Below are 21002 nucleotides of genomic sequence, written 5' to 3'. Positions count from 1 at the left end.
ACAAAAAAAAAAGTTTAAAAATGAGTGATGGGGTACCTGACTGGCTCAATCAGTGGAGCATGTGACCCTTGATCTCGGGGTTATGGTTTCAAGTCCCACGTGTGGTGTAGCGATTACCTAAAAATAAAATCTTAAAAAAAAAAAAAAAGAGTGATATGGGTCACCTGGCTGGCTCAGTCGGTAGAGCATGTGACTCTTGATCTCAGAGTTGTGAGTTCAAGCCCCATGTTAGGCATGGAACCTACTTAAAATTACAAAATTTAAAATGTATCTCCAGGTTGTAAATTTAGGACCCAGGTTGGGTGTAGCGATTGCTTAAAGTATTAAAGGGGGCACTTGGGTGGTTCAGTTGGTTAAACATCAGACTCTTGATTTCGGCTCAGCTCATGATCTCAAGGTTTGTGAGACTGAGCCCCGTGTTGGGACTCTCTTCTGACAGCACAGAGCCTGCTTGGGATTCTCTCTCTCCCTTGCTCTCTGCTTCTCCCCTGCTCTTTCTTACGTGCATGCACTCTCAAAATAAATAAATTAAAAAAAATAATAAAACATAATCCTAGGGGCGCCTGGGGGGCTCAGTTGGTTAAACATCTGACTCTTGATTTCCACTCAGGTCATGAACTCACGTTGTGGGATGAAGCCAGGCATCGGGGCAACATGCTGGGCTTGGAGCCTGCTTGAGATTCTCTCTCTCTGCCCCGCCCCCACAGAAGCACGCTCTCAAAAACAAATTAAAAAAAAAATTATGTTTTTATTTTTGAGAGAGAGACAGTGAGAGTGGGGGGAGGGCAGAGAGAGAGGGAGAGGAGACAATCTGAAACAGGTTCCAGGCCCTGAGCTGTCAGCGCAGAGCCCCACCCGGAGCTTGAACTCACGCACTGCGAGATCATGACCTGAGCCAAGTCAGACGCCCATTTACTGAGTCACCCAGGTGCTCCCAAAATGAATGTTTTAGAAGTGAATGATATACAGTTGGTGGGAGTGTCAACTCCCCCTCTGTGGAGAACAACTTAGCACTCAGTCAGAACGAAAAATTGAACACACCCTTTAACAAGCTGTTTCAGTTCTACAAATTTATTCACGTTCATAGGCATCAAAAAGCATTACTAGGTTTAAAAACAAGTTAGGGCCTCGCTCTCCTTTAGGCCAGCCGCTGGTCGTCCCGCCCCAACCCCGCGGTCAAGGCGCCCCAATGCTTGAGCGCGCCTTCCGGGCTTGGTCTTGGGGTCTGTAAGCCCGGCGCTCCCAAGACTCGCCGCGCTCCGGGCCCGTCACCGCACTTAACGCCCACCCGGGGCCGCCAGTCAACAACCGAGCCACTTTTTCCAGGCTGGATCCCAGTCCCCAGCCCCGCCTCGAGCCTTGTTCCCGCCCTTAATCCCGCTCCGTGGTTTAGTTCCAGCCCCTAGCTCATCCCTGGGTCTCCCGTCACCGCCCCAGGCTTGCCCTCGGGTCCCTAGTCACTGCCCCGTCAAGCCTCCGGGCTCTGCCCTAACCTCAGCCCCGCCCACAGCCTTGTCCCTGCCCCTGACCCCGCCTCTGTGTGCGTCACCGCCTCAGCCACGCCTTCCGGGCTCAGGCCTGGTTCCCAGCGTGTCCCCTGAGCTCCATCCAGATAGTGGGCGGGTCTGTCGCCGGGGCCCAACCCTGTCCCCGCGAGAGAAAAGCTGAAACTCTCCGCCGGCTGCTGGAGGCGGCGGCCTCCGCCTTGCGGGCACCCCCAGCCACCCGCCGCCTGCTGACCCCCGGAGGGTGAGGTCGTGAATCCCCTCACAGCCACAAGCGGAAGTGCGTGTCGGCGGGATCATGGCGACTTTGGCGGACCTGCCGGACTCAGTTCTGTTAGAGATCTTCTCTTACCTCCCGGTCCGGGATCGAATTCGCATCTCCAGGTGCGGCCCCGCCCCGCGGGTGGGGGGAAGAGCCGGGCGGGGGGAGCACCCGGAGATGCGAATCCGGTCCCCCGGGGGCCGCGGTTAGTTTTTTAACGGCGGGTCCCCTCCCCCCAGGGTTTGTCACCGCTGGAAGAGGCTGGTGGACGACCGGTGGCTCTGGCGACACGTCGACCTGACTCTGTACACGGTACACGGGGTCGACCGGGCGGGCATGGGCCGCGGTGGGGTCTCTGGGCCGCAAGGACCACTCCTTGCACCCTAGAGTTCGAGCTTGGCAGTCCAGGGTGCATCCCGGCAGCGTCCCTTAGCTGCCCTTCGGTGACCTCCTGGCCTGTTTCCCCATTTCCCAAATGATAGCCAAGATGGTTCAGGGAGCTTAGAGCAGTGTCTGGCGTACGGTGAGCCTATGACAAATGCCTCTTGATTACATTAGCTATTGATGAGTTTTTCTGGAGAAATCATTCTCCAGATTCAACTTAATTTCCAGGATTTATTTACTGAGTATTGCAACTGAACCTTTTCCACGTTTTCCCATTTGCATTGTATTTTTCTTGTTTTCTTATGAACTATTTCAACTATACAGAGAAATGTATAGAGGATAATCTGAAACAACTATGTACTTACCACCTAGATTTAACCCATTTTAACCTTTAGTCATTTTCTTTTTTTTTAAGTTTATTTAGTTTGAGAGACAGAACAGAGGGAGCAGGGGAGGAGCAGAGGGAGAGAGAGGGAGAGAGAATTCCAAGCAGGCTCTGCACTCTGAGCGTGGAGCCCAACCTGGGGCTCAAACCCACCAACGTGGGATCATGACCTAAGCTGAAATCAAGAGTCCAATGCTTAAAGGACTGCGCCACACAGGTGCCCCAAACTTTTGGTCATTTTTGCTGCAGATCGTGTGAGACATACATGCAAAGACTTATGTATATGCATATGCATACATCATTTATAGATGTATTCATTGCATTTTTTGAAACCCTTCTCAGAGGTAACCACTATTATAAAATGGATTTGTAGTATTCCTTTCATGTTTTTTTTTACTTCCTGTGTGACTACCCATAAGCAATATACAATTTTGTTGATGTGTTTCTAAAGTTGAAATAATGCTGTTCTGTCTAGGTAATTAAATGCTATTTATTATATATCCACCGATGGCTTTATTTACACAACATTGCTTTTGACACATGTAAATCTAGCTCATTCCTTTCAACTTGTTAAGTGAATATACCACAATTTGTTTACCTGTTTTCCTGTTGACAGACCTTTAGGTTATTTCCAACTTTTTACTCTCACAAACAGTGTTATAAAATAGTGTCAAACTTCACTGTGTATATGAATCACCTGAAGATCTTGTTAAAATGCTGATTCTGGGGCACCTGGCTGGCTGATTCAGTAGAGTATGTGACTCTTGATCTCGGGATTGTGAGTTCAAGCCCCATGTTGGGTGTAGAGATTACTTAAAAATAAAAATCTTGAAAAATAATTTAAGAAAATAATAAAATGCTGATTCTGATTCAGTGAGCTGGGTGGGGCCCCAGATTCTGATTTTCTAACAGCCCCTCAGGTTTTATGCTATGCACAAATTTTACACTATGCAGTTTCTTTTTTCTCTCTTCTTTCTTGTTTTGTTTTATGTTTATTTTTTGAGAGAGAGCGCGCAAGCAGGGGAGGGGCAGAGAGAGAATCCAAAGCAGGCTCCATCCTTGCAATCAGCACAGAGGCTGATGTGGGGCTCAAACCGATGAACTGTGACACCATGACCTGAGCTGAAGTGGACACTCAATGGAGCCACCCAGGCACCCCTACCGTCTTTTTTAAAAAAGGTTAAATGCACATACAATGAAATGCGAGGTGCTTCCACTTACATTTTGTTTGTTTTGCAGTAATTAACTTCCTGGGGTTAAGTTTTGCAGTTTTCACCGTTACTAGGTTGTGATTTTTGTTATTATTTTTTTATGCTTATTTATTTTTGAGAGAGAGAGAGAGAGAGCAGGGGAGGGGCAGAGAGAGGGAGACACAGAATCTGAATCAGGCTCTAGGCTTCAGGCTGTCAGCACAGAGCCCAATGTGGGGCTTGAACTCACGAACTGTGAGATCATGACCTGAGCTGAAGTTGGACGCTTAACCGACTGAGCCACCTAGATGCCCCTATTATTATTATTTTTAAGATGGCTTTAATTTACTCTGGACAGTTGTAGCCTTTTTCAGTTGGGCTTTGTGTTGCTTATTCCTAGTGGCAGTGGCCACGAAGAAAGGGATAAATGCTGGTGACTTGTTCTGCTTTCTTACTTACAAGGACCCCACTCTGTTGCTGAAGACAGATCTGTTATGATCTTCCCTTTTCTCTCAGTGCTTTTGTTCAAACCTAGAAGTCAAAACCATGGGGTTCACTTGGCCTGTTACTCCTGGGGAGGTGCACGGTGAGGTGAGGCTGGCAGGGGTCGGGCAGAAGCCCAGGGGAGCACTAGTGCCCCAGCTGGGCTGGTCCGTCTCCAGGCAGGCAGGGGCCTCGGGATATTCTCCGTATCTCTCACCCTGTCACCCCCGCCTCTGGCTCTTACAGATGCGGCCTAAAGTCATGTGGCACCTCCTTCGCCGCTATATGGCATCCCGGCTCCGTTCCCTGCGGGTGGGCGGCTACCTGTTCTCAGGCTCCCAGGCCCCCCGGCTGTCCCCCGCCTTGATGAGGGCCCTGGGCCAGAAGTGCCCTAACCTGAAGCGTCTCTGCCTGCACGTGGCCGACCTGAGCATGGTGCCCATCACCAGCCTGCCCTGCACCCTGAGGACCCTGGAGCTGCACAGCTGCGAGATCTCCATGGCCTGGCTCCTCAAGGAGCAGGACCCCACCGTGCTGCCCTTGCTCGAGTGCATCGTGCTGGACCGGGTCCCTGCCTTCCGTGATGAGCACCTGCAGGGCCTGACGCGCTTCCGCGCCCTGCGGTCGCTGGTGCTGGGCGGTACCTACCGCGTGACCGAGACGGGGCTGGATGCGGGCCTCCAGGAGCTGGGCTACCTGCAGAGGCTGGAGGTGCTGGGCTGCACCCTCTCAGCTGACAGCACCCTCCTGGCCGTCAGTCGCCACCTCCGAGATGTGCGGAAGATCCGGCTGACCGTGAGGGGCCTCTCTGCCCCCGGCCTGTCCGTCTTGGAGGGCATGCCAGCCCTGGAGAGTCTGTGCTTGCTGGGCCCTCTCATCACCCCAGAAATGCCTTCCCCGGCTGAAATCCTCTCTTCCTGCCTCGCCATGCCCAAGCTCAGGGTCCTTGAGCTGCAGGGGCTGGGGTGGGAGGATCAGGAGGCCGAGAGGATCCTGTGTAAGGGGCTGCCCCACTGTATGGTCATCGTCAGGGCCTGCCCCAAAGAGTCCATGGACTGGTGGATGTGACTGCACCACCCATCCATGTTGGCTTTCATGGGTGAGCCCCAGACCCTCTGGACAGCACCTTGCAGAGGGCCCATAACCAGGTTTAGAGAGCCCAAAGCCACAAGGTAGAACGAAGGCCTTGGGGCCTCCGGACAGTTGGAATCCCTGGTTGCCAGTTGTTTGGCCTCTGTGACATCAGCCAGCTTCTCGGAGGGCCTATCCCCACATCTGGAAGTGGGGAAGATCATAGCTACCTCATGGTCATGTCGCGAAGCCTTACTCTTTACCAGCCCCTGGGCCAAAAAGGTCCTCGACGATGGGTCATTCTCAGGAACAGAATGGATACAGCAGGGTGGGGTTAAGAGTTAGGGGGAGCTGAGGGCCAGGGCCCCTTTAGGAGGCCTGGCAAGACTATCTATGCATGTGCACCCCCACGCTGACACGCCATTGATACACGAGGGATGCGATGAGAAAGCCCAGGAAGACTTCTGCTTTGACGATTGAAAGTGTCAGTGAAGGTTCTCAGTTGTACTTTCGGTATTTTGGTATTCTATATTTTCAAATTTTTCCACAATATATATTATTTTGCTATTAAAGAAAAATATTTTTTTTTTCCCAAAAGCATTTGGTTTATTCATTCAACAAACATTTCTTGCCTGCCCACTATTTTGCAAGCACTGGTCGAAGCCCTGGGGCCGCAGCAGTGAACAAAACAAGACCTGAGCAGACGGCAGGGTCGACCTCCAGGTGAACACATTGATGGGATGGTTTTAGAGACTGGGACAATTAAAAAATTTTTTTTAATGTTTATTTTTGAGAGAGAGAGAGAGAGAGAGAGAGATAGTGTGTGAGCAGATGAGGGGCAGAGAAAGAGAGAGGGAGACAGAATTTGAAGCAGACTCCTGGAGCCTGGAGCTGAGCTGTCAGCACAGCACCTGACGCGGGGCCCGAAATCCCAGACCGCAAAATCACAGCCTGAGCCGAAGTCGGACGCTTCGCCGACTGAGCCACCCGGGCCCCCTGAGACTGAGACGATTTTGAAGTAGGCTCACATGATGGAGGTGCCTGTGCCTGGTGGAGTGGGTGGGGCAAGCCTCTCAAGTTTGGAGACCTGAGGGGTGAGGAGGAACCCCCTCTGGGAAGTGCGGGGGGGAAAAGAAGGCCAAGACACTGGCTGAGATAGGGATGAGTTTGACCTCTTTCGAGATTAGGAAGAAGATCTGCGTGGCTGAGGGAGGAAGAGGTGAGCAATAGGAAGCGAAGTCAGCTGATGGGGTAAGGTTGGAGGGTCCCCACAGGTGGCACAGGCTTTAGGGGGTCAGAAAGCAGCAACTCCTTTTCCTGCCCGTTGAGTCTGAGCCACTTGAAAGATGCAGGTGGCAGGCCGATAGTGATCAGGAGATGAGTGTCGCTTCTGACCCGAGCTGGGGAGGAGGGCGTGTATGAACGCGACAGGATCACCACCTGCCCACCGGCCCAGCTTGCCTGCTCTGTGGTGGGCCAGAGCCAGAAGAGAAGATGGGGTTGAACTGATACCCTTGGTTCCTCGTTCCAAGCTCACTTCTCAGAGGACCTGGCTGTCTCTCTCATGCTTTCCCACGAGGGGGTGGAGGAGAAATTCTCCATCTGGCCACCTGAGGACTATGGTTTGAGTGCTCCTCCAGTGTGGCCACCTATCCCATGCTGATCAAATCTGGCAGCTCCAGGCCAGGGCACCTGGGGGACTAGATTGTTCCAGGCTGGGGCACTGGTACTGAAGAGGTGTCTTTCTCCCAGTCTCACCCGATTTCAGTGACCCCTTTCTGGGCTTAGCTTGGAGGGCTGGTAGGGTTATGGCAGAGCCTGACCACCGCCTTCGGGACCAGGGGTCCGGGGCTTGAGGATGCCCTCTGTTATGAAATGTACCTGAGATCTGTTTTAATCACACATGGTGGGGGCGCCCGGGTGGCTCAGTGAGTTGAGTGGCCAACTTCAACTCAGGTCATGATCTCACGGTTCGCGGGTTCAAACCCGGCGTCGGGCTCCGTGCTCACAGCTCAGAGCCGGGAGCCTGCTTCCGATTCTGTGCCTCCCTCTCTCTCTGCACCTCCCCCACTCATGCTCTGCCTCCTTCTCTCAAAAATAAATAAACATAAAAAAATCTTTTTTCAAAAATCACGTACGGCGATGGACACGGAGACAAGTGTCTTTGGAAGAAAACTTTCTTACAGTAAAACCTTGGTTTGCGAGCACAGTTTGTTCTGGAAACATGCTTGTAATCCAAAGCACTTGTATATCAAAGCGAATTTTCCCAGAAGAATGGAAACTCAGATGATTCATTCCACAACCCCAAAATATTTATATAAAAATGATTACAATACTGTAATATAACACAAAATAGTAAAGAAAGTGCAAAATATAAATAAAAAAATAAATTAACCTGCACTTACCTTTGAAAACCTTCATGGCTGGTGTGAGGGAGACAAGAGAGAGGAGGGTGATTGTGTAGGACGACCGACTTTCACTATCACTAACGGAATCACTGCTCTTGGCTCCATGGAATCTTTTTCTTGTGCAGCTTTAACAAGGAACTTAGCCAATGGCACTTGCTTTTGCCTCCTTCTGAGGATTTCGCCGAGATGTGGCATCGCATCGTCATTAAGCAGATTCCTCGCTCGCACTGCTACAGCCTTATTCGGGTGGTGCTTTTCTACAAAATCTTGCACTGTTTCCCACATTTTACACGTCTTCCTAATCTCATCTGGGGTAATGGATTCCTCCGCCTTTTCCTCCTCCTCCTCCTCCTCTGCAGACGAGATCTCATCCATAACCTCTTCCTGTTGCTTGCGATGCGGATCCATCAGCCATCAGTGGTCAGCTCCTGGCCATGTTCCTCCACCAGCTCTTGAATGACATCCTCATTCGCCTCCAGTCCCCCCCTTGGTCTTCCCCAAGGACACAACTTCATCGACCACCGGTGGCTCCTGTTCATGAGCAAGCCCCTCTAAGTCATATCTAAGAACACAATCAGGCCACAGTTTTCTCCAAGCAGAATTGAGGGTTCTCTTGGTGATCCCATCCCAGGCTCTGTCGATGATCTTGGGGCAGTTCACGATGTGGAAATGATTTTTCCAAAACTCTTGGAGGGTAAGGCTTGTTCCTTGGGCCACCTCAAAGCATCGCTGAAATAGTGCTTTAGTGTAAAGCTTTTTAAAGTTCGCAACGACCTGCTGATCCATGGGCTGGAGGACTGGAGTGGTGTTGGGAGGAAGGAACTTGACTTTAATGAACTTGAATTCCTCTAGTAGGTCATCCTCGAAGCCTGGAGGATGAGCAGGGGCATTATCCATAACCAGCAAGGCTTCGAGTGGCAGATTCTTTCCTAAAAGGTACAGTACTTGTGATTCCCAAGAGGAGGGGAATGTCTCACAGAGCCATTATGGGGAAAAACCATGATGGGGTCTGTAGGAGGCAGGAGAAGTAGGAGGAAAGCACAGGCATGAGCCTTTATTATGGTTTTTGCAGGAAGAAATAGGCGAGGCAGGGTAGGCAAGCTGAACAAGCTTAGAATTGGCTACTTCGAATAATTTTGGTGGGCTCTAGGCTCTAGAGGCCATTCCTAGTTGTCTGTTACTTGGCCCTGGCGTGATTTAGGGCAGAGGAAATATTGGCTTGCTGTGTTAGGGGTGAGATAACAGAGGTAGTTGGATTGGCTGGTTTGCATATGAAAGTGTGCTCAAAAGCAAGTTGTTTTCTATCTCTAGGAATTACCCAACCCTCAGAGGGGTGGTCCTGAGCCAGGTTTCCAAGGCCCTAAGGTGTCAAAGCATCACAAAATATAGAAAATTAAAAACAGGATTAAAATATAGAAAATTAAAAACAGGATTAAAAACCCTCCATTGGAAGTAAAGGGCAATCGCAAGAACTAACATTTCTCGAGTGTCTATTTTGTGTCAGGTACTATGCTCAGTCCTTCATGCATGGACTTTTACCCTCAGCCCAGTGAGGAAGGTACAGAGGAGGAAACTGAGGCACAGAGCAGTTAAGTTGCCCAAAGTCACACAACTAGAGAAGTAGCAGAACTGAGTAATCTTATCCTACAGTCCTAACCATTAGGCAAAACTGCCTAGCTGATAGGTAGCAGTTCTAAAAGCCTGGCCCAACAGTTGTGCCCCATCAGGGGACAAAGACTAGACATATAAATTTTTGTGTAGCTCTACTGAGGTATAATTCATAACAATAAACAGCACATATTTAGGTGCATAATTTGATGAGTTTTGACACATGTGTATCTTGTCTTTTACTCATTATGATGATTTTAGGATTTATCCAAGCTCTTGTAGGAATCAAAAGTTTGTTCCTGAGTAGTATTCCATCATGTGACTATAATAGCATAATTTGTTACCCATTCACCTTTGATGGATATTTGTGTTAAAGCACATATATCTTGTTAAAATAGTTTTTTCTGTTATAAAAAATAATATATGCCTGTGAAGAATTTTAACAGTACAGAAAGGGTACCTCTTTCTAATCCCAGGCCCCAGAGGAAACCACTGTGAGAAGTTTGAGGTAGCCTTCTAGAATTTTGTCTACTATTGGGAGTTTGGAGAAAAATCAAAGACATTAAAAAATTTTTTTAATGTTTATTTTGAGAGAGAGAGAGAGAGAGAACGCAAGGGAGGAGTACGAACTCATGAACTATGAGATCATGACCTGAGCCGAAGTTGGATGCTTAACCAACTGAGCCACCCAGGCACCCCGCCCTGCCTTTTCTCCCTCTTTCAATAACCCTTTTGAATGAAGTCTCTTTACCAATGTCCAGAATTATTTTTCACAACGATAAAGAAACAAAAATCCCTTGGGTCATTTTTGACTCTTTGCCCTAAAACTACACAAATCCATCAGCAGATAGCCATTGGCTCTGCCTTAATTTTAGCACCAGAGTGGATCCCACTCCCTCCATTCTCCCCAGCCACCTTTGTCCAGCCATCTCTATCTGTCACTGGGATTATTGCCTTAACTTTCTAATGGTCCTCCCTGATTCTATCTTTTCTTCCCTAGAGTCACACAAAAGACGAAGAAAATTTTATTTTATTTATTTAAAGTTTTTTAAATGTTTATTTATTTTTGAAGGAGAGAGAGACAGAGCATGAATGGGGGAGGGGCAGAGAGAGAGGGAGACACAGAATCCGAAGCAGGTTCCAGGCTCTGAGCTGTCAGCACAGAGCCCGACGCGGGGCTCGAACTCACGAACCGCGAGATCATGACCTGAGCCGAAGTCGGACACTCAACCAGCTGAGCCACCCAGGCGCCCCAAAGAGAATTTTAAAAATAGACATCAGGTCATGTTGCTCCTGGAGCTCAAAACTCTTCAGGGGCTCCTCCATTGCTCTCAAGGTAACACCCACAATTCTTAGAGTTGCTCAGATGGCCTTGTATGATCTGACTTCATTGCTTCTCTGACTTCACTTCCAATTAGTCTCCAACCTGCCCGACTCACTTCAAACATTTTAGACACTGGACTTCTGATGTTGCCTACTTTTTAAAAGTTTATTTATTTATTTTGAGGGAGAGAGAGAGACAGACAGACAGACAGACAGACTCCCAAGCAGGGTCTGCACTGTCAGTACAGAGCCTGATGCAGGACTCGAACTCAGAAACTGTGAGATCATGACCTAAGCCATAATCAAGAGTCAGATGCTTAACTGACTGAAATACCCAGGTGCCCCTCTGCTGTTGTTTTAAAGGCCAAACCTCTCCTACCTCAGGACCTTTGCCCTTGTTCATTCTCCAGAAACTCACACTCATTCTCTGAATTCCTCCAACCAGATGGCTGGGGGGTGTACATGGTTCTGGGCCTTAGTTTTCTCATCTGTCAAACTATTCTTTCTCTTTACCTCAAACACCAGGCAGATATTATAACCAAAGGTATAGTGGGAAGGGAAAATGCTTTTCAAAGTGAGAACTGTTGGGGTGTCTGGGTGGCTCCCTTGGTTAAGCGACCGACTCTTGATTTCGGCTCAGGTCACCATCTCTCTGTTGGTGGGATGGAGTCCCACGAGGGGCTCCGCACCGACAGCACGGATCCTGGTTGGGATTCTCTCTTACTCTCTCTCTGCCCTTCCCCTGCTCTCTCTGTCTCTCTCTCAGAAATAAATAAATCAACATTTAATGTGAGAACTGTTGACCTTAAAAAAAACTGGCAGTTATTTTATCAGCAAAAGATGGGCCTATTTAGGAACAGCAAAAATTTGCAACCCCAGGCCCAGGCAAACCATGGCAAAACCATAGGTAAGTCCCCACAATAAAGGAAGGTAGCTTTTTTTATAGAGGAAAAAGGGGGAGTGGGGAGGGGCTTTTATAAATTAAAAGTGCATTGGAATAAATTGGGAGTTTGAAGTATAGTGGCTTCTCATTGGCTGAGCTGTTGCTGGGGGAGGAAAAAGCTTCCTTCCTCTTGCAGGGATACTAAAGGAGTACTTACTTACAAGGTCCCTCTCTTCCTGTTGGACCTACAGTTGACTAGTGCTGGGCATGAAAGCTCTCCCTGCTGGTCTCCCAACTCCATTCTAAATGAGGTTTCCTTTTATTCGTTTTCACAAACCTTTCCAATAGGGAAGTAAAGTTTTATAGTTGGTTTCAAGAGCTACTTGAGATAGAGTGTAATACCCTCAATCACCAGAAGATGGCAGCACGTCACCGGATTTGCTACGTAGATAATTGTACCCTCACAATACAGGAATTCGGAGACGTTGCTAGTATTTATACACCTCGTCACCCTTCATAAATAGGGAAAATGGAAGGAATGTATACTTGTCGGGCATCTACTGTATGGGCTGGATACTCTTATTTACATTTGTGACTTAAGTCAGAGCACGTCCCCCATCTCTCAGAACTCCCCCAAAACAATCAAATGGGAAATGAAACAAAAAATTAAATGTATATATATAGTGCCTAGGAGTAAACCTAACTGAAAGACAACCCACTGAAGAAGAAAATTTAAAAACTTTAAGGCCCTAAGGAAGGAACGGGATGAATGGAGGTGTGATCCACTTTGTGGACTGACAGATACTTTTGTAAACCTGGTGTTCTGTCACAGAGTCTTGGAAGGAATGACAAAAGAAGCAAGAAAAGCTTTTATTGGGCATCCTGAGGACGGGCCCACTGAGAGTGAGGCCCGCCCAAGCCCTGCCCTCACACCTAGTTCTCATCCGGTTTCCGCCCCCTGAGCCTGGAAGCCCCCTTAGCCCTGCCCACAACGCACTACGCTTACCCTCAAGCCCCGCCTTCTAGGATTGGTCTTCACCCCCCCCGCCACGCCCCCAAGGCCGTTTCTTAGGCCAAGCCACGCCCCCAGGCACTGTCCCCGCCCCTTCCCCGCCCTCGTACTTCCTGGCTGGGCGGATTCAAGACCCTTGCCTGCCCGCTGGCTTCTTCAAGCTCTGCCTCTTCCGACTGCGCTGGGCGGGAGCCTCGGGGACCCGCGCCATCTCGGCTCACAAAACCGGAAGCAGAAGTGTCTGTCAGCCGGGGCGCCGCCGCAGTCTGCATCGCCTCTGGGGCATATGGGGGCGCCCAGCTCTGGTGTCGCCTGGTGGGTCTGGCTCGAAAGATCCGGGGCCAAAGGGGCAGGTCCGGTCAGTCCCTTGCGGCGCGTTTTCCGAGAGACTTCCGGATCCACCGCTCTTCCCGGCAGGCGGGGGCCGGGTTGCTCTGGTGTGGTGGAAGTAATGGGTCCAGATGACTCTGGACCTCAGTTTTCTCATCTGCTGCTCCTTCTCCCCCTTCGCCCCAAGCACTAGGCTGATGTTATAACCCAAAAGTATAGTGGGACAGGAAAAGGGCTTTTCTTTTCTTTTTAAAAGAGAACTTTTATTTTAATTTTTTAATTGAAAAAAACTGTTAATTAATTTTTTAAAATTTACATCCAAGTTAGCTAACATGTAGTGTAATAATGATTTCCGAAGTAGAATTGAGTGATTCATCACTTACATATAACACCCAGAGCTCATGCCAACAAATGTCCTCCGTAGTGCCCCTTGCCCTTTAATGAGAACTTTTAAAAGGACATGAGCATGGATGATCTTAAAAACATGTTGTATGAGAAGAAGCCTTGCTCCAGTGTATATATGATTCTATTTAATGTTTATTTAACTTTTTGAGAGAGAGAGAGAGAGAGAGAGAGACAGAGCGCGGGGGGGGGGGGGAGGCAGAGAGACAGGAAGACACAGAATTGGAAGCAGGCTCCAGGCTCTGAGCTGTCAGCACAGAGCCCAGTGCGGGGGTTTTAACCCATGAGCAGTGAGATCATGACCTAAGCTGAAGTTGGACGCTTAACCGACATAGCCACCCTGGCACCCCAAAAGTTCTTAAAAATTTAAACTATAGGGGGCACTTGGCTGGCTCAGTTTGTGTAACATGCAACTCTTGATCTTGGGGTTGTGAGTTTGAGCCCCATGTTGGGTATAGAGATTACTTAAAAATAAAATCTTTAATGATAAATAAAATCTTGAAAAATAAAATAAAATAAAATTTAAACTATAAATTTGTTTCCTGTTGTGAAAATAAAGGGCAACCTCACTAAAATGGAGTCAGGAGGCCAGAAGGGATAGGTCTAACTCTACTACTCCATGTTAACTACAGGAAGAACTGTCACAAGCCCCAACAGGGAATGATGTACATTGTGTCTCATGCAAGAAATTGACTACCCAGGCAACTCAGCACATGGGAAACTCCTCATCACTCTCAACTCTTGCTTTTGTCTGTCAGTCTGATTCAAAACAACCCCTCCCAACTTACTCTTTTCCATGAAATAACATTCCTCTACTTTGTTGGGCTATACTATGGTTCTTGCCATTGTTTGCTTGTCCCAAATTGTAATTGTTGGCCATTCTTGAATAAACCTATATTTTGCTAGCAAAATAATTTTTAAGGTCAACTTTTTTTTTTTGGTATTTCTTATTTTAAAAAATTTAATGTTTATTATTTTGGGGAGAGAGGGCAGGGCAGAGAGAGAGGGAGAGACAAAATCTGAAGGAGGATCCAGGCTCTGAGCTCTCAGCACAGAGCCCTACATGGGGCTTGAGCTCATGGATGGTAAGATCATGACCTGAGCCAAAGTCAGAGTCTTAACTGAGCTACCCAGGAGCCCCTTTTTAAGAGGTTTAAAAAGAAATGATTGAATGAATCTCCACAGGATTCAGTTTGTAAACATACTATAAATAGTACATTCCAATGTGGCACCCACATAGGAAATGTTTTCTTGTATGTTTGTTTTACCATCTGTCTTCCTCCCCAGTTGAAAAAAGAGTTCTGTGAAGGCAGGACTTGAATAAATGAAAGGAAAAGCATTATTTAAAAAAATTTTTTTTTCAACGTTTATTTATTTTTGGGACAGAGAGAGACAGAGCATGAACGGGGGAGGGGCAGAGAGAGAGGGAGACACAGAATCGGAAACAGGCTCCAGGCTCTGAGCCATCAGCCCAGAGCCCGACGCGGGGCTCGAACCCACGGACCGCGAGATCGTGACCTGGCTGAAGTCGGACGCTTAACCGACTGCGCCATCCAGGCGCCCCAGGAAAAGCATTATTAAGAGAAGTGATGGTTGGGGCATTTGGCTGGCTCAGTCACAAGAGCATGCGACTCCTGATCTTGGGCTCCTGAGTTCAATACCCCACGTTGTGTGTAGAGATTACTTAAACACATAAAAACTTAAGTGAAAACAAAAAGTGATGGTGACCACACAAAAACCAGCAAGTGAAATATATAAAAGATCTAAACACGTTCCTACTTAATGAAAGTCTAAAAATGCTTCACTATTTGCCATATAAAAACGGAAAGATTTAAAACATAAGGCCAACGGTCCCAAGACTACTACAGAAATGTACGACAAGTTCAAAGGTAATACCAAAAACTTCTGAGAAGGGGCAAAGAAGTTTTTAAAGAATAGTGAAAAGGATGTATCAGGTACCAACTGCTTCATAACAAAGCACCTCCAAGCTTAGTACATCCTTGAACCCCGCTGCAGGAACTCAGAGAACAGCATTTTTTGATTGGGAGCTGCCTGACTGGTCCGAGGTGGGCGCGAGGCTCGGTCCAACCGACTCTGTACCGTTCTGGTCCCGCGCCGAAGTCCGTGCCCTCGGCCTCGGCGCCGCTAAGTCCTGCCGGAGCCTTCCTTCCACCTTTAGGCCCCGAGACCGGAAGTGGAGTGCTTGGGACCTGAGCAGCGGCCAACTTCCCTTTACGGTTTTTCTCTTTATTTGCCTGCGGCACAGAAGAGCGGCTGCAGGTGCGAGGTCGGAGCTAGAGCTGGGAGAAGGGCCTCTGGGGAGTGGGTCTTGACTACGGCGAGGATGCGAGGCTCGCGGAAGGCGGGGTCTTGGTCAGGGTGGGCAAACGGGGCCTCTCAGAGGCGGGCCTCTGTGGGGTGCGTGGCCGGCGGGGGCGTGGTCTCGGTGGGGGCGGGGCCCTGGCGGGGGGGCGGGGACTGAGTGGGCGGCCGCGCGCCCCAGCAGGGGCTGGGTCTCGCGAGCGTGGAGATCAACGGACGTTGGTCGCTTCTCCGGGTCCTTCCGAGCTTCTGAACTGGGGGTGTCGGTTGGGGCGCGAGTGAGAGGTGTTGGTGAAATCTACTTCCAGGGTGTCCCCTTCTGCCTTCGTTATACGGGAGAATTTCACTTGTGGCTTTTGTGAGAATTGCTGAGGTGAGAACATCTTAAACTTAATTTTGGTGAATTACGTTTGATAAATTCATTTGGGAAAATGCTTTCTCAGGATTCTAGCGTGAGGGTCAATAAAAAGTGTAATGAAGAAAATGAAATGAAGTAAGTGAAAATGTAAGTAACAAGCCTTACAATTAAAGTTATTCACCTCTGTACTCGCAAATCAGCTACACCTCTCCTCCAAGGGCCTGCCCTCGCGGTCGAGTTTTATTTTTTATTTTTTTAAAGGTTTTGTATTTTTTTTTAAGTTTGTTTAGTTGAGATAGAGAGCGAGAGCGCGCGCGTCTGTGCGGACGTGGGGGGAAGCGGGCAGAGAGCCTGATGCGGGGCTTGAACTCAGGAGCCGTGAGATCGTGACCTGAGCCTAAGGCAGGAGTCCAGCGCTTAAGGGACTGAGCCATCCAGGCTCCCCTGGGAAGAGGGTAGACTCTTGATTTAAAAAGCTCTTCCCTTGGTTGGAAAGAAGGCAAAAGTGACTCTGATCCGTGAGATTAGCTGTGTGCAGAGGTGACGCCTCAGCTACGTGCATTATGTTTGCGCTTGACTGTTTTTCTTGATTACACAAGTGATGCATGGGTATGTTGTTTTGTTGTTTAACATTCAAATAATTCAGAAACTATAGTAAGAATGTTAACGGTTCCCTTCACACTCTCCCTGCCAAGTGCACATAAAATACAATGTCCTGCTTTGTAGGCCTCCAGTGTTACTGATGGCAGTGTGGCCTTGCCCTAATTTTTTTTTTATTTTTTATTGTGGTCAAATGTACATATAAAAATTTCCCTTTAACCTTTTTTGAGCGTACTGTTCATTGGCGTGAAGTACAATCACATTATTGTGCGACCGTTACCACCACGCATCTTCAAAATTTTTCATTTTCCCCAAATGAAACTGTTCTCATTAAAAACAAATAACACCCCATGGGGCGCCTGGGTGGCTCAGTCGGTTAAGCGTCCGACTTCAGCTCAGGTCATGATCTTACAGTCCGGTGAGTTCGATCCCAGCGGCGGGTTGTGTGCTGACAGCTCAGAGCCTGGAGCCTGTTTCAGATTCTGTGTCTCCCTCTCTCTCTGCCCCTTCCCCACTCACGCTCTGTCTCTCTCTGTCTCAGAAATAAATAAAAACATTTTTAAAAAATTAAAAAAAGAAACAAAAAATTTCCTGTAACCCTAACTCCCAGCCCCTGGTAATCTCTATTCTATTTTCTTTCTCTCTAAACTGGACTATTGTTGGTACCTCATATAAGTGGAATCGTGCAATATCATTCTTTTGTGTCTAGATTATTTCACTTAGGATAATGTTCTAAAATACACGCATGTTGTAGCATGCATCAGGATTTTATTCCTTTGTAAGGTTGAATAATATTATATTTATATATTTATTATAGACATAGTTTATATATGTTTATATTTTGCATATTTTATATCTTGTTATATTTTTATATATTTCATATTATATAATTACATATTTTGCATGTTTTACATTTTTGTATATTTACATTTTGTATATATTTTATAATTTATATTGTAAAATGAACTTATATTTAATATAGATGTAATATATAAATATATATTCTATGTACTTACATTTATTTACACTAGAATTTTATATAATATAATATATAAATATAACTATAGCATTATTCAACCTTAAGTGTATACATTTTGTTTTTCTGTTCATTTGGGTTGTCCACCTTTTGGCTTTTGTGAATCATGCCGCTACAAACGTTGGTTTACAAATATCTCTTCAAGTTTCTGCTTTCAGTCCTCTTGGATATATACCCAGAAGTGGAATTACTGGATCATATGGTAATTCGATGTTAAGCTTTTGAGGAACCACAACACTATTCTCTACAGTGGCTGTACCATTTCACATTACCATCAGCAATGAGTATTTTTTTTTAAACATTTAAAACATTGAAAAACATTTTTATTTATTTATTTTTTATTAAAGTTTTTTTAGTGTGTGTTTATTTTTGAGAGAGAGAGAGAGAGAGAGAGAGAGCAAGCAGGGGAGGGGCAGAGAGAGAGGGAGACATAGAATCTGAAGCAGGCTCCAGGCTTCAAGCTGTCAACACAGAGCCTGACATAAGGCTCAAACCCACAGACCATGAGATCATGACCTGAGCTGAAGTTGGATGCTTAACTGACTGAGCCACCCAGGTGCCCCTATTTTTATTTTTTTGGTAATAGCTATCCTAATAGATATGAAGTAGCATTTCCTTATGGGTTTGATTTGCATTTCCCTGATGATTAATGATGTTGAACATCTTGTTGTGTGCTTATTGACCATATGTATGTCTTTATTTTAATGTTTATTTATTTATTTTGAGAGAGAGAGCCCAAGTGGGGTAGGGGCAGAGAGAGAGGGGAGGGAGAGAATCCCCTCTGCACTGTCAGTGCAGAGCCTGACATGGGGCTCAAATTCACAAACCATGAGATCATGACCTGAGCTGAAACCAAGAGTCCGACACTTAACTGACTGAGCCACCCAGGCGCCCCTATATGCCTTCTTTGGAGAAATATCTGTTCAAGTCCTTTGCCTGACAGTCATTTTCTTTTTTTTATTAAAATTTTTTTTCAATGTTTATTTTTGAGAGACAGAGACAGAGTGTGAGTAGGGAAGGGGCAGAGAGAGAGGGAGATACAGAATTCAAAGCAGGCTCCAGACTTTGAGCTCTGAGCTGTCAGCACAGAGCCTGACACGGAGCTCGAACCCACGAACCGTCAGATCATGACCTGGACCGAAGTTGGATGCCCAACCGACTGAGCCACCCAGGCACCCCTGCCTAACAGTCATTTTTAATGCATGTATATACCTTTCTGCATATACATATTTTATAAATTATGTAAATATATTTATACTTTACCTTCAGATCTATATCAGTTTTTGTTTTAAACACCATAATCATTTCCCACAGTATGAATATATGATAATTATTTGGGCCCTTGCTATAATGTAATGTATATTTCAATTGGTTCCAGTTTTTACCTATTATAAACAGTTTTTAATGAACAAGCTTGAACACACACACATGTATCTATCTATCTATCTGCACAGATGCCAGAGTTTCTCTTGGCTATGGTCCTACAAGTTGCTAGTTGAAGGCATAGGACTATTTAAAATTTTAGTAGACATCAATTCCAATATCCCAGCACACTCCCAATTATCAGTGGCCTCTAGTCATCCTTTGTCATCTGTGGCTAAGACAGTTTTTCTACCCAGTGCCAAGGGATTGGTGGTCTGAACTTGGAATCCAGATAAGTTATCCCCTAGAAGCCCTCCCTTGGCCTGCTGGTCTACCTAGTTTTGAAATTTTTCCTGCCAACCCACATTCCCACAAACTAAACAATAGGTCTTGATATACTTCTTACAAAAAGATTGCCCCCAGGGGCGCCTGGGTGGCGCAGTCGGTTAAGCGTCCGACTTCAGCCAGGTCACGATCTCGCGGTCTGTGAGTTCGAGCCCCGCGTCGGGCTCTGGGCTGATGGCTCAGAGCCTGGAGCCTGTTTCCGATTCTGTGTCTCCCTCTCTCTCTGCCCCTCCCCCGTTCATGCTCTGTCTCTCTCTGTCCAAAAAATAAATAAACGTTGAAAAAAAAATTTCAAAAAGATTGCCCCCAAAGTCTCAATTCCCCCAAAAGCCTCTCTAAGGGGGAGCATACCTTGTGGGAGTTGCCCTGCCCTAGGAGGAAATTTCCCTTCCTTTCCTGAGCCCTCCAGCTGTCCTTCCCTTCCTCTATTGCCATGATGTGGGAGACAGTGGTCAGATGGATAGACGTACTCCCTCTCTGTGCTCCCTAGTTCCTTAGTGCCTGGGCTCTCTGTTGCTATATTACCCCTCCCCCTTCTTTTTAATAGTTTATTTATTTATTTTGAGAGAGAGAAAGAACACACAAGCAGGGGAGGAGCAGAGAGAGAGGGAGAGAGAGAATCTCAAGCAGGCTGTGCACTGCCAGTGCAGAGCCCAGTGTTGGGCTTGAACCCATGAACTGTGGGATCATGACTTGAGCTGAAGTCGAGTCAGCTGCTTAACCATCTGAGCCACCCCTTCTGATTTGATGGGAAAATATGCCATACGTAAAATATGTTAAATGTTCTGTGTATCTGTAAGGTGTATTGTATATGATATATACATATGAATTTTCACATATTATACGAAATATATGTGTTTTCCTGTAAAACTTCACCTTGAACAATTTGCCACCTTTTTTTTTGTTTCAACTTTTTACTTAAATTCTAGTTAGTTAACATATAGTGTAATATTGGTTTCAGGAGTAGAATTTAGTAATTTATCACTTACAGGGGTGCCTGGGTGGCTCAGTTGGTTAAGCATCTGACTTTGGCTCAGGCCAATGATCTCGCGGTTTGTGAGTTCGAGCCCCGCATCGGGCTCTGTGCTGACAGCTCAGAGCCTGGAGCCTGCTTCGGATTCCGTGTCTCCCCCTCTCTCTGCGCCTCCCATGCTCATGCTCTGTCTCTCTCTGTCTCTTAATAATTAATGTTAAAAAAAGTAATTTATCACTTACAGCTAACACCCAGTGCTCATCACTAGTGCCCTCCTTAATATCCATCACCCATTTAGCCCATCCCTTGCCCAACTCCCTCACCAACCCTCAGTTTGTTCTCTATAGTTGAGTCCCTTATGGTTTGCTTCCCTCTCTTTTTTCCCCCTTCCCTTATGTTCATCTCTTGTGTTTCTTAAATTCCACATATGAGTGAAATCACATGGTATTTGTCATTCTCTGATTGACTTCTTTCACTTAGCATAATATATTCTAGCTCCATCCAGGTCACTGCAAATAGCAAGATTTCATTCAATTTGATGACTGAGTAATATTCCATTGTACATGTGTACCACATCTTCTTTATCCATTCATCAGTTGATAGACAATTGGGCTCTTTCCATAATTTGACTATTGTTGATAATGCTGCTATAAACATTGGGGTGCATGTGTCCCTTTGAATCAGTATTTTTGTATCCTTTGGGTAAATACCAAGTAATGCAATTACTGGGTCATAGGGTAGTTCTATTTTTATTTAAAAA

General features: G+C 46.8%; 2 protein-coding genes across 2 annotated transcripts in view; both read left to right on the top strand.

Moving 5' to 3' along the window:
• The first annotated feature begins 1586 nt into the window (after positions 1 to 1586).
• On the top strand, positions 1587 to 5863 carry FBXL12 (F-box and leucine rich repeat protein 12). Its single transcript, XM_047097035.1, has 3 exons — positions 1587 to 1889; positions 2007 to 2079; positions 4456 to 5863. The coding sequence occupies exons 1-3, from the start codon at positions 1804 to 1806 to the stop codon at positions 5275 to 5277; spliced, it is 981 nt and encodes a 326-aa protein (XP_046952991.1). The 5' UTR covers positions 1587 to 1803; the 3' UTR covers positions 5278 to 5863.
• A 2011-nt stretch (positions 5864 to 7874) lies between these two features.
• LOC124522866 (zinc finger protein 846-like) overlaps positions 7875 to 21002 on the top strand; it is a 68218-nt gene continuing 55090 nt past the window's right edge. Inside the window, 1 exon segment of the mRNA XM_047094535.1 lies at positions 7875 to 7934. Coding sequence (XP_046950491.1) covers positions 7875 to 7934 — 60 coding nt within the window.

Source organism: Lynx rufus, unplaced genomic scaffold (genome assembly GCF_022079265.1).
Source record: "Lynx rufus isolate CCGP_SWC_20201006 ecotype Redwood Valley unplaced genomic scaffold, mLynRuf1.p SCAF_4, whole genome shotgun sequence".
Classification (NCBI taxonomy): Eukaryota; Metazoa; Chordata; class Mammalia; order Carnivora; family Felidae; genus Lynx; species Lynx rufus.
This window is presented reverse-complemented; position numbering and strand designations above follow the sequence as displayed.

Excerpts from the sequence above, each read along its gene's own strand:
- FBXL12 (XM_047097035.1), top strand. The coding sequence starts at position 1,804 with ATGGCGACTTTGGCGGACCTGCCGGACTCAGTTCTGTTAGAGATCTTC. Across the intron at positions 1,890-2,006 it reads GATCGAATTCGCATCTCCAG|GGTTTGTCACCGCTGGAAGA; the intron begins GTGCGGCCCCGC and ends CCCTCCCCCCAG. Across the intron at positions 2,080-4,455 it reads TCGACCTGACTCTGTACACG|ATGCGGCCTAAAGTCATGTG; the intron begins GTACACGGGGTC and ends TGGCTCTTACAG.